This window comes from Durio zibethinus, chromosome 14 (genome assembly GCF_047325235.1).
Source record: "Durio zibethinus cultivar Kanyao isolate XHJ-2024 chromosome 14, ASM4732523v1, whole genome shotgun sequence".
Taxonomy (NCBI): Eukaryota; Viridiplantae; Streptophyta; class Magnoliopsida; order Malvales; family Malvaceae; genus Durio; species Durio zibethinus.
The window spans coordinates 621,853-634,813 of NC_143175.1; the positions used below are offsets into that span (position 1 = coordinate 621,853).

Genomic DNA, 12,961 nt, shown 5'->3' on the forward strand with positions numbered 1-12,961 from the left:
GCTTGCCCATAAACACCTCCATGGGCCAGTACCTAGCCCATGGAGAAGCTGAACTGAAATCCAACGGTTGAGAATCTATGAGTCAGAAAAACAGAAATCAAGCACGAACACGTGACAACATACGATGAAATTGAAATCCTTGTTGTCTTCTCTCTCTCTCTCCTTTTATATGTCTTTTCACTCGTTCAAAGCCCGACCATAGCCGTAGAGAATAATCTAAACTAATCCCCTTTCAAACGAAACGCTCCTCTTCACCATTCTCTCTCAAACTCTTTCTTCCAAGGTGACGCTTTTTTTTTCTCTTATATTTTTATTTTTATTTTTTTTTCTTTTTTCATTTTTTTCATATATATAATATATATTAAATTGAGTTTCGTTTCAGGGCAAATGAGCCGTTCAAGCCGCACCCTCTATGTGGGCAATCTGCCTGGGGATACACGTATGAGAGAAGTCGAAGATTTATTTTACAAGGTTTAAAGAAAAAGAAAGAAAAAAAGATTTCTTTATATTAATTAATTTTAGCTTAAATTTTCAATGCATCGTTTTTTGTTGTTGCTTCCTTAGTGTTATGTGTCACCGTATTGCAGTATGGACCCATTGTTGATATTGACTTGAAGATCCCACCAAGGCCCCCTGGTTATGCTTTTGTTGAGGTGAGTTTTAATATTTTGTCATTATGAGGCAAAGGAAAGGGGAAATCAATTTTCAGGTTTCAGTATTCTAACAATGGCAAATTGCAGTTTGAGGATCCGCGTGATGCTGAAGATGCAATTTGTGGTCGAGACGGGTATAACTTTGATGGGTATCGTTTGCGGGTTAGTCGTTAATCTTGCCTTGTTCGTATATTCGGGTTATAGTCTCTTTTCAGTTTAAGCTTTTTGCTTATTGGACTATGTTTATTCTGTTTTTTTTTTTATAGGTTGAATTTACACATGGTGGGCGAAGGCCTTCATTGTCTGTGGATCGCCATAGCAGTTACAGTGATAGCAGTACCCGTGGACCTTCCAGACGCTCTGACTATCGCGGTATGTATAGCCTTTGACACCATCTTTGTAGTTTGGCAAACTTCTTCTGTCTTAAGTTAAACTTATTATCTCTTTATATGCAGTTTTGGTGACTGGTTTACCATCTTCTGCTTCATGGCAAGACCTAAAGGTGAGTTGTTTAGCTATTGTTTTTTCTTTGGTTGTTACTTGATTAATTCCTTTTTTGTGCTTATAATTTTTCCTTGATTGTTGCCTTTACCTGTGTCTTAATTCCTTTCAAATAACCAAATTATGTATAAGGTGCATAAATTATAATATGATGATGAATGATAATAAAATATTGTAGAATTCTTACATTATATAAGAAAGGAGTAACATGGTCTATATGTAAAGGTTTTTTGAATGTATAAAAGCAAGTTGATTATTTGTGCTGGTTTGTGCCTGATAAATGGTTATTGCTTTATGACCAGGATCACATGCGCAAAGCTGGGGATGTACGTTTCTCTCAAGTGTTTCGTGATCGTGGAGGTAAGTAGAATCATTATCATGCTATATAATTCATCAGCACCTCACTCTATAACTATCAGTTGAAATAGCTTAGATTCCTCTAGGATCACTTCACACTGAAGTGCTCATGTTGAAAATGCTGAGCCTGTACAGCCTGAGAGGAACATCTCTGATTATAATGTGACAATGAATTGGAAGATGTTTTGAAAGCAACCCCTACTGTGGCTTAACAAACAACATTTTACATATATTATGATGTATTGCTAGCTTGTACGTGAACATGATTTGCTTGTGTATTACATTTATTTGACAGTTTTCTTGGAAAGAAATTTCATTTGACATTTATATTAATGTTATTGCAATTTCTTTGCAGGGATGACAGGGATTGTAGATTACACAAACTATGATGATATGAAATATGCCGTAAGCTACTGTGCTTTAATCTTGTGGACTTTTAAGCTCTAAATTGTTTATGTGGAGTTGGGATTTTTGTAGTATTGTAACCTCCTTAACAAAAATGGCAGCACTTCTCTAACAAGTTATATTTTGACTCTGTAGATAAGGAAGCTTGATGACTCTGAGTTTCGAAATGCATTTGGCCGGGCTTACATACGGGTATGTTATAGTGAATATTTAATTCTAGATCCATTCTTGTGCAACACTACTTGATCACATATCTAATTGTTTTATTCAGGTGAAGGAGTATGATTCGAGATATGATTCTAGGCGCAGCTATTCTAAAAGTCCAAGCCGTAGTACGTATAGTCCAAGCCCTAGTCGAAGCCGAAGTTATAGTAGCAGGAGCAGAAGGTTAATCTCCATTGTTTGGTTAAATAACAGTTAGAGTATTTATATTTCATTCTATATTCATTTTACCTTATTTGGCCTATTCTACAGCAAATCTCCTAGGCCCAGGTACTCGCGGCGATCTCAATCTGTTTCTAGGTCTGATTCACTGCATTCCCATTCAGTTTCACCTGCCCGCTCTGATTCAAGGTATTGCATAAGTTTATTTTATTATTCCTTTTATGTTGCCGATGCTTTGATTTTCAAATGGTTTAAATGAATTTCCAAGTGACAGTGACTCATTTAAGTCCCTGTTTGTAATCTTTATAAGTGGACCTAGTGGCATTCTTGTTTTCAAAATTCTTATTTTGTGCCTAGTAATTAAGTCTGATCAATTCAATATCTAAGTGTTTCTCTTCTTCTTAAAAGCAAAAAATAACTTCTGTACTCGGATTTAATGCTATTTAACGGTTCACTTCTTTTTCTTTGGGCCTTTTTTAACTTTAATTGAAATACTTCGTTGATACTGGATTCCTTCCCTTTAAGAATCTTGTGGTACAATTTTCATGCTCGTTGTGCTTGGTGTTAACTTTTTACAATTTACTTCTTGTTTGATTGGATGTTATCTTTTGGCTTGGCATAGAAAAGCTTGTGAACTTTAGTATTGTGTAGACATCGAAGTGCTTAATACCATTCCTTGTGTTTTTACATGAATCTAAGTGTTTGTCAAGCTCTAGTTGAATCTGAGCCTTCCTTACAAGTATCTAAGTGTTTTTAAGCATGGCTCTGCACATCTACACCTGCATTGTCATATTTCATGCTACTGTTTTGAGGGTCTTAGAGTGTGTCCTACAAGGGATGCTTCATCTTCCTATTGTTATCCTGTCTTTGGTTTGTTTATGGTGGTCCGTGGTTTCAGCCTAGTCCATTTGTTAATATTTTCTCATCTTGTCTTTTTCATTTATTATTCTTGTACAATTCTAAATTACATCTTAATTTAATCAAATAATTGGATTATGGGTCTTATAATTTAATCACCATCCTTCTCTCTATCAAGTTGTGACTTGCAAGTGTAGACTCCAATAAAAGCAGAGGTTTTGCAATCTATCTTGTTATGCTGAATGTGAGATAAAAGTACTTACAGATGTTTTCTAATCTGGTATATTCCAGGTTAGAAAGCTTATCATCTTGTCCTATTCTGTTTGTCATTTGAACCCTTAAACTCTTTTATCAGCTTGCAGTAAAAAAAAAGATTTTTCCAAACTGGGGGGAGTAATTGAGAAAAAGGCTTGCTTGGTTCGCCAGTTATCATACCTATTTCATAAGGGTTGCCTTGTTTCCTTGCTAGATCTGTGGCTCATTTCGGCGATCCGGGGATTGGATGTTAGGAACTTGATGGGATGTGGTGCTCAAATGCCTGCAACTCATTTTGTTGTTGAGGTAATTCTATTGTTGTTGTCGAGCACCTCTGGAAACCATTAGAGGTCTAACAATTCTGATATGTGATGTAAAGAGCACAAAGAGAGCTAGACTGGATCGGTATATAATGGATGTGTTGCAATTTTAAAGCTGGACGACTATGAATTAAGTGCTCTTACTTTTGCTACTCAATTCCTGACAATCAGGGAATAGGGCATTCTTGGGACTACTGCAACATTATCTATTTTGTGCTCAGGAATCTCTTTGAATTTAATGATAGATAATTGGAGAATATTCTTCGTCATTTAAGTATCTGTCTTTAAGTTCTCTACTGGTCTTTTGCCTCTTTCCATTTCGGTTCTATTTAGCTGTCATGACCTGCAAAAAAGATCATTACTAAATGGTGAGATCATGAATAGTGCGATAATTCTTCTTCTGCCATTGCTGGTTAAGATGGATGGTATATTCCCTTTCTATGATTATGCTTACCCTGAGGTGGAACTGACACTGAGGCCTTGGGACCAAAAAGGTTGTAGAGGATTATTCTGGATATTAAATTCATTGTTTCTGGAACTTTTTGCAGATCTCGCTCCAGATCCAGATCACTGACTCCATCTGTAAGTTGAAACTAATTCAGATTTTAGTTAGTTTGATTTGTGAGGGAGGTAGAATTTAGTGTCATGCGGGCTTGGTATTTCGCAATTGCTTTTCTGTTAAATTTTTTGTGCTTTACTTGATATGCAGCCTCGCAATAAACATGTGAGCAGAAGCCCACCAAAAAACAGCGCAAGCAGGAGCCAGAGCCGGAGCTGCAGTATATCTCAAGAACCATCGGTATGATACATACATATCAGTTTCTAAACATTTCCTATCATCTCCTTGCTTGCTTGGTTCTGATAACGGCATTGTGGTTGACAGGTGAAATCTGATTGATGCGGATTGAATTCCAAGGATCACAAGATTTATCTCCTCAGCATATTGTAATCTTTTGTTAGCATGAATATCAGGATACTTGCATAAGAACTAGTTTAAATTTGGATTTTGACTATTCAGGCAGTAGTAATTTAAACCTTGATCTTCTCTAGTAATCATCAGTTAAATCATATGAGCATTGTCTTTTTTCTCTCTTATCTGGACCACCGATTTTAATCCTACATTCTCTATATCGGCTGGTTTTTAACTATTTGTTGTAGGAGAAATTGCTCAGTTGATGAATGATTTAAGGTTAAAAGTTTCAATGTGATCACGATATTGATTGATCTTTAGTTTCAATAAATTTTTTGGTTTGTATTTGATAACTTTTCATCCAATAAGCCCTGAGCGTTAACAGGGGATTGTTGATGGTAGATCATCTTTAAAAAATGAGGCATTTCTTTTCTTTTCTTTTCTTTTTTTTTTTTGAAGATGAAGTTTTGATAAATAAGGCTACTATATGAACTATGAAGAACGCTTTAGGTACAATTTTTTCTCTTCTTTTTGTTTGTGGAAGAATAGATTAGTCGAAAAGGCAAGCGAGAAATTAAGAACGATCTTTTTGTCCAAATCTCTTCGAGCCGATTGACGTCATTCGAGCTATCAAAAAAGCTAATATGTCTCGGTTTTGATGAATAATACCTAAAATAAAAGCAGACCAAATGTAGGGCTCTGCCCCTTGAATGACCAAAAAAAAAAAAATCTACTTGAAAAAACTGCCCAGGGTAGTCATTTCATACATGCCCTAGACATCTATTCACAAGGAAACAACTAGCAGATGGCGCATTGTTGCCGGGCATGTGTATTCAATCATGCAGATGACCTATGGCTATATTTCTTTCCATAAACACCATTTTTTTATGTGTCTATAATTGTGGGTACTATGCAGGAGCATCATGCAAAGCTGTAAGCTTGAACACCACTTCTACCAGCCAACATTAAAAAAAAAATTATTTTATGTCCTCAAAGCCAAAGGAACCAGAGGAAGCCAAGTCCAGCACACCGCCATGTGGCTACCAAAAAGATCGTTTTCGGGCCACTTTCACAGTTTTTCACCCTGCCCGGATTGACAGACTCAAGCATCATACATCGTCTCTCAAGCATACATAACTTTTTGGTTTCATTCATAGTAGAGGACAAAGGAAGTTTGTTTCACCCAAACAGGGTATATCAGAAGAAAGACTATGAACGGTTTTGTGATGACGTCCTCTCAGATCCGTGCCTTTGGCGGAAGCTGCTGGATCTTATGCCAGGATCTGAACCACTTGTAACCGGATGGAATGCACCCCAACCTGAATCTCTGTCGACCTGGTTTAGTGAAAATGAAGGCAAATGATCTCTTTCCCAAGCATGGAACTGAGTTGACACAGGATTTTCTGCCTCTTGAAAGTTACGGCCTGAAGTACCTGATGGAATGAAGTAGAAGCCACCCACCTGGTCAGATGATGAGGCCACTGGAACTTGAGTGTGACTTCTATGACTGCCTGATCTTCGGGAGCCAGAAATAATGGGTGTCCGCATGGCCGGTGAAGTGCTAGGGTGCTGTTGTTGATAGTATGCCTGGAGAGCTTGAACTCTATCACGGGCTCGGGCATTGCTACCAGGGTAAGGAGGGATCAACGATGAAGCAACCGAATTAGCTGCCCTAGCACCAGAACTGTAGAAACACAGCACTAGCAAAAATCAGCAGAGGACAAAGAACAAAATAGATTCTGTATGATATTGTCTGTATACTTAGAAAATGAGACCGTCTAACTAAATGCTTTATATTTCTGAATGATATTTTAAAGTCTAAACAATTGAAGCAGCAGACCATAAAAATCAAGCTCTATGTTTTCTCAATGTGTCTCATTTTAGCCCCTTTGAGGGAGGACAAAAGAGTGGGGGAGTTGTTTTCCCGAGGAAAGAGATCATTGCTGTTTTCCAGAAATGGCTGGATTGGTAAAAATATTCTACAGATTTTGTAGTTTCCATAAAAGAACAGTAAAAACTCAATCAAATCACAAATGTCAATCATGTTGAGGCATACCTGTGGCCAACAACAAATGGATGCATAAAAGATCCCGATCTAGGCATATCAGAACTGCTCCTGATTGACCTTTGACTGACAGGTGTAATTGTAGGTTGATCAGAACTACCAATTCGACTATTAGATGTGGAGAATGGAGGGGAATGATGCTCCCAACTATGATAATGGAGATCCATTGCAGGAAAAGCATAAGATCTAGGTATCTCACTAGGCAATGTTGCACCATTCCAGGAACTGTTGAAACTAGAACTATCTGAAACACTGCCACTGGAATTTGAGGATGAGGGATGAATTGTTGGCCCAAAGTAAGCTACATATGGACATGGATGACTAGCAGATGCTGAATGGTCAGCAAAGATAGCATGTTGTCCAAGTAACTCGTGATCTGCATTCAAATACAACTCATATCAGCATATTAGGCCAGGCAACCTCCACCAATAAAACCCATAACAACAAGCATTACTTAAGAAAATGAGGAAAAATCTTACATGTGGTTGATGAAAACTCTCCTTCCCTGAAAACAGAAAAACAAGACATGTTAAGGAAAGAAAACAAATGAAAAGCAAACAAAGCTGTAATGATAGCGTAAAGAAATGAAAGGGGAACTTTTAACTAAGGGAGAATTAATGATAATATACTACATAAAGCTTTTCCAACTTAGAATGATAAGCATATTGTACCTTCCGATGAAATAAACAATATGTATGTCAAGATGCTATGCTCCATTAATTTAAGCTCAGGAAATACTTCCGGCCCAAAGATGAGTCCCAGTGCCTAGTACCTCTTAAAACATTAGCAATTCATCTCACGTATCTCATACAGAATCGATTTGCAAATGACAGAGAAAACCATCAAGATAGGGTTCTTTAATTTGGGGACATAAGTTGCAGACTTTATACAGTCTAAAATAATTATACTACTTGCATATTAATTTTGATATAAAGGTTAATAGGTAGCAAGCACATCCACTATTTGCTTGAAGTCAAACACCATTTCACCACCACAAATAATAAGCAGGGCATAAACCTTTTCTAATTTCTAAATCAGTTTAACTTAGAAGATACCAACTTTCCACCAAACTCTCTCTCTCTCTCTCGCAGTTATTTATCACAAAAATTCATCCGAAAAAACACAAATGCATAAGGTTGCAAACATTTGATGTGAAGAAGAGACAACTGACCACCACATCTCAGCATACAAGATTGAAGCAAAAAACTACTTAGATTTAACTTCAAATATGTGAGGTCATGCTTACTCGAATGATGAAGGAAGTCGTGCTAAGCTTCCAAATGGACACCAGTGAACTCCAAATGACTACAAAAACCATAAAAAACCAAAAGAAGTAAGCAGCAAGTAGATTTCAATTCAACTCATCAGTCAGTCTAAAGTGTATGCATATATAGAGCCAAAGAAGGCAAACAACAAAAACTAACATGGAGAAATGATTGTATAGGTTTGCAATGCAGTGTATCAAGAGTAGTGCAATTTACACTATAATCTGCCAAATTTTCATTTGGGAAGAAATTATTGAACTTTAAGAAACCCAGATAACAGTTCAGATTTAGTAAAGGAAATTTGGTTCATTAACTAAGAGCTTCAAATATCAAATTTAACTCACTAAATAAACCCATAAAATTGATGGTGGTTTAAAGTGACATGGGGTGGAGGGCAAGGGATGAGAAGGTTAAACAACATATCAAGATACCAAAAAAAAGAAACATAAACACAAATAAGGCAAAAAAAACCATTTCACTAAGCCATGAATGTTGAAACTGCATAAAAACAATTCGCATAGAAATGTTGCTTCATTACCATTTCAGAGTAACTCAGGTCATAAAGGTCCTCGTCACGTGTCCAATCATCCACATTAAATTCCGGATATGAACGGCAACCATTGGCATAAAGCCATTGACCTTTTTCAATTTTCCTACAATTAGGGCATTGCATCGCACCCTTTATATTGAATGCTGAACCAATGCAATCTGAAAACAATCATTACAAACCATGTAATAACAACTTTTAAAATGGATTTCAAACAATCATTTCATTACACTGTCTGCCAAACACACCAACAAATATAACATAAAGCCTACTCTAAAATCCTTCACATTCAACTAATGTCCATACTAGTAGCTGTCTCCCAAGCTGCAACTCATCAAAACATATGAATAGAACTAATATAGGCAAATCTAGAAACACAGCAATTCTTTTGATTCCATGTTACTAATAGTCTTGAAAAACTAATTGCAATGCAAAATTCACTCTGACCGTCCAATCAGCCATAGCAATTGATAAAAAAAAAAAAAAGGAGCAATTTATTGAAACAACAAAGATCATTTAGATTGAGCCTGAATGAAATAGTTATCTTTTTTTTATGAAGCTAAATTGTCATTTTCAGCAACAAGAATAGCATAAACAATTAAAAAAAATTTAAAAGGAAAAAGGTTCAATCTTTATGATTTCCTCATTTACATCATCAATTAAGTCAGAATAAACACAACCCAGAAATGAAATGAGCAAACTTGATCCCAGATCCTATCGTCCCAATTTTTTTAGGAAAAAAAATTCCTTGACAAAATCAGTTCCAATCTTGACAATTTTGACTTACCCAAATGAAATTGATGACCACATTGAAGCTTAGCCCATGATCGATCCCCATTATCGGCAACCGTTTCGAGGCAAATCGAGCATGAAACCGAACCGAAAGATTTCCCTCCATTTCCGCAATCAGCACCATCGGCACCTCCATCACTGTCATCCACCACCACATCATCCCCACCATTAATCCCTAATCCCATAATTAAAACAGTTATAAACTTAAACTTAAAACTAATCCACCCCAAAATCTCAAAACCTAAATTTCCTAAAATAAAAAACAACGCCGTTTAAATCACCCCTTCTTCCTCTTCCTGCTCCTCCTCCTCCTCCTCCTGCTTCTGTTCACCAACACGACGTCCGTTTCCAATCGGATAAAATTACAAAAACGAAATAAGAAACAAACAAAAACTCTTAGATTCCTTTTTCGATTGACGAAAGAATAACAGAGATATTAAATCCCTTTTAGGGTTGAAGGGAAAATAAGAAACGAAAGTGAAAAATCTCTCTCTCTCTTATCTTCGTTTTCGTCTTTTTTTTTTTTTTTTTTGGAGTTCTGTCTTTCTCTTTCACTTTCTTTTTCTCTGTCTTAGAAGAAACCTTAATTTCGGACCGTCAGATTTGGACAGGTGCATTGGTACTGTTTAAGTTGACCAAATAGTCTCTGTCCAAATGACATCCATCCGACGGGTCAGATTCTTTCTCAAAGTTCTTTGTACGGGTTGGATTGCTTTTGGTTGACATTGGCTATTGCTCAAACAATAAATATAATATTATTATCTCTTATCTGTGAGCTATACTTTTGTTGTTAAATAAAATGGTGGGCGGAAATTGGGTGGCCAATTTTTGGATTCGGGTAGGGTCGAACATGAGGAAAACTGTTTGGCACGTGGGAAAATGTTCTTTCAAAACTAGCTAGTGTACATGACATTTGAAAAAATTTTGTGAAAAAATATACATTTTGATTTTTATTAAGACTTTATTTAGTGTATGATTCATGTGAAGAATAATGTACAAAATTAAAATAAAAACGTGAATTCATATACTATTTTTATACTATAGATTTGATTACTAAAAAAAAGACAAAAAAATAATAATTTCAAATATATTATCAGTAAAATTTTTTAATTTTACAAATGAAATTAATATGATGATACATATTTTTTATATATTTAAAAATACTAATTTATATATCTTATTATCTTAATTCTATTTATAAAATTAAAAAAAATTACTATTAATGTATTAAATAATTTCTTATAATATAATAATTATACTATATTTCATCAAGTAAAATTGTTTTTTTTTTTTTGTTTTCTTCAAAATTTTTTATTTTATATTTCTTGAGCTTTTGTCCAAATTAAGAGGATCAAACTTTCTAACGAATATTTAGTTACGTTTATTGAAGAATATGCTTTGGGTAGATGGCTAATGAAGAACAATATATCTTTGATTAATGAATTTGCTTTGCATTTAATATTCTCAAAAATCTCAACTAACATGGAATAAAATATCATAGTTAAATACTCATGCTTAAACAAATATTAGATCTTTAATTTTTTTTTTTTTAATTTGAAACTAATTCCTTCTTGGAATGATCTTGAAACACAATCCCACATCGATTTGAGCAAAAAAATCAAGTGTTGAGAGGGGTTCTTACAGATTTTAATGGGATGAAGTTTGAACAAGAAACTATCAATCACAATAAAATTTAACTGAAATGACAAGGTAACCTAGCAACAACTTTCATAATTCTTCCCCTCCCATTTACTTAATTTAATCAGAGCATAAATTGTTAAATTTCAATATTTTAACACTTAAACTATTAGAATTTGAGTTATTTTGATCTGATGAATCAGGATTTACATGGACAAAGATGAAAGAAAAGCTGGCTAATGGCTATGATTTGGATTGCTATCCTTTTACAATGCATGTTTTTGCAACTGGGAATCCAATTGCAATGTACGAAACCCAAGTGGCCATATGAGGGAACGTTCGTATACAACACAAAATGCATTAATTTTTTCTTTTTTTTTAGAGTCCAGTTGGTGCCCAAAGGAAGCCAGCAATGCTTTGCTTTCACGGCTTCGAAGGGATATGTCGGCAGCCATATCCATTTTGGACAGCACAGCGACATTGGCACTGTTAAATTCACCTTCATTATATATATTATCTGTTTGTTAGGGTGATGAGCTGCAATGCAATGAAGGTGGAAAAGCATATGCTTGAACAGAAGGTAAATTTTCCATTAAGTGAAAATGTTGTACTTTCGGGCAAGCTGTTGAGAAGAGCTAATATTAGAGAAACATGGAATGTGCATGTTAAGCTCTTTTGCAGCTTGTTTGGAAGATAATCACTAAGAAAAAAAAATCCCTGACGAGGTTGATATTTGGTCAACTGAACCGAATGCGCCATAAATATCAGATCACCAAGAAAAACAAAAGTTTCACCACAGGTCTGTTTTACTGCATCAGAATAAGTGTTGGAATCTAAAAGGGAACTTCTGTTGAATAGAGCCTCGAATATGTAATCTCAACCCACATCAAACCTAGCAACAGGCATAAGAAAAAGGTTGTTCTCAATGATATACTGTTTGAATCATATTGAAGCAACTAAGAGACAAAGGAAAAACGCTAATTTATGCTTCTGAAGATAAACGTGTACCTGGGAATACGTGCAGCTGATTCCGTTTGTCATTACTGTTCCCCATCCATCACCACATTTTTCAAGCTTGACAATATCCTTTGTATTCAAACAGAGCTCATTTTCTCTTCTTCCAAGATGACCTTCTTTGTCACCCACATCTTCTGACTTTCTCGGATCAAAGCAGTGAATTCTCACAAACGCCATTAGATCATAAGGACAAACAGATTGGTTGCTGGCCAATTGAAACTTCTTGTTGTCTTCCAACTAGGCATTAAGCACACAAAACCCCTTTATGATACCCACTGCACCAAAACCTTTAAAATAATGAGAATCACTTGAATTATGAAGTATCTTTTTATCTAGTAGAGCAGTCATCTCCATCCAATCTCGTGTATCATGGATGCCTGCACCATCCAATGACACTATTGCATCCCAGGAGACAAAAACTCAGATAAAGGCAATGCTGGAGCTACATCCAAAACCCGTACTCAAGACAGGAGAAAGATAAGACAAGTCAAGCGTATCAGCATTCATGTTTTGAATCTAAGCATATAATGAGTAAAATGAAATGAAACAAGTAAATACTTGCGGTGAAGTACCAAAGGGCTCTCAGCATGTATGTAAAACAGAAACAGGATCACAGGCTGCAGGAACAACAACAATCCACAAAGTCCATGGACGACAGAACGCCAAGGGGGGCGGGGGGGCGGAATTAAAAAAGACTGAGTTTGGCATTACAATAAGGTTCTGAAACTCTAATTTGGACCACAATGACAACAATATACGTATACGGATTTAAAATTTCAGCTTTGCACCGTGGTTTGACAAACCAAAGTTTTTTGCAACCCAACTACAATGCTAAACTAAGCCTAAGCCGATCAAGAAATTATCTAAACATGAAAAACTGATTATAAATTTGTGAGATTACCATTGCATTATGCCAAATACCAGCACATGAGATACGCCAAAAGAAGTTAATCGTGGCAATGCGTACATGCAGCCAATCATAATCGAGTCCGGT

General features: G+C 35.8%; 2 protein-coding genes across 6 annotated transcripts; one reads left to right on the top strand and one right to left on the bottom strand.

Moving 5' to 3' along the window:
• Positions 1–198: 198 nt before the first annotated feature.
• On the top strand, positions 199–4,828 carry LOC111295487 (serine/arginine-rich splicing factor SR30-like). Of its 3 annotated transcripts, none has more exons than XR_016327311.1 (15): positions 199–283; positions 383–471; positions 588–653; positions 741–815; positions 920–1,025; positions 1,109–1,155; positions 1,457–1,514; positions 1,867–1,916; positions 2,052–2,108; positions 2,188–2,303; positions 2,391–2,489; positions 3,514–3,719; positions 4,282–4,315; positions 4,443–4,532; positions 4,617–4,828. XR_016327311.1 is itself a non-coding variant. In XM_022888990.2 (14 exons), the coding sequence occupies exons 2-14, from the start codon at positions 388–390 to the stop codon at positions 4,629–4,631; spliced, it is 897 nt and encodes a 298-aa protein (XP_022744725.1). In that variant the 5' UTR covers positions 199–283; positions 383–387; the 3' UTR covers positions 4,632–4,828. The 3 variants fall into 3 exon arrangements, 1 of the variants encoding a protein (XP_022744725.1); XR_002690827.2 differs by having other exon boundaries at positions 3,628–3,719; XM_022888990.2 differs by lacking the exon at positions 3,514–3,719.
• A 780-nt stretch (positions 4,829–5,608) lies between these two features.
• Positions 5,609–9,865, bottom strand: LOC111295486 (E3 ubiquitin-protein ligase RFI2-like). 3 transcript variants are annotated; one of them, XM_022888989.2, is made up of 7 exons: positions 9,308–9,865; positions 8,512–8,681; positions 7,955–8,013; positions 7,188–7,213; positions 6,700–7,084; positions 6,105–6,327; positions 5,609–5,978 (listed from the first exon to the last, which is right to left on the bottom strand). In XM_022888989.2, the coding sequence occupies exons 1-7, from the start codon at positions 9,495–9,497 to the stop codon at positions 5,853–5,855; spliced, it is 1,179 nt and encodes a 392-aa protein (XP_022744724.2). In that variant the 5' UTR covers positions 9,498–9,865; the 3' UTR covers positions 5,609–5,852. The 3 variants fall into 3 exon arrangements, with proteins under 3 accessions (XP_022744724.2, XP_022744723.2, XP_022744722.2); XM_022888988.2 differs by having other exon boundaries at positions 6,077–6,327; XM_022888987.2 differs by having other exon boundaries at positions 5,609–6,327.
• Between the last annotated feature and the right edge of the window lie 3,096 nt (positions 9,866–12,961).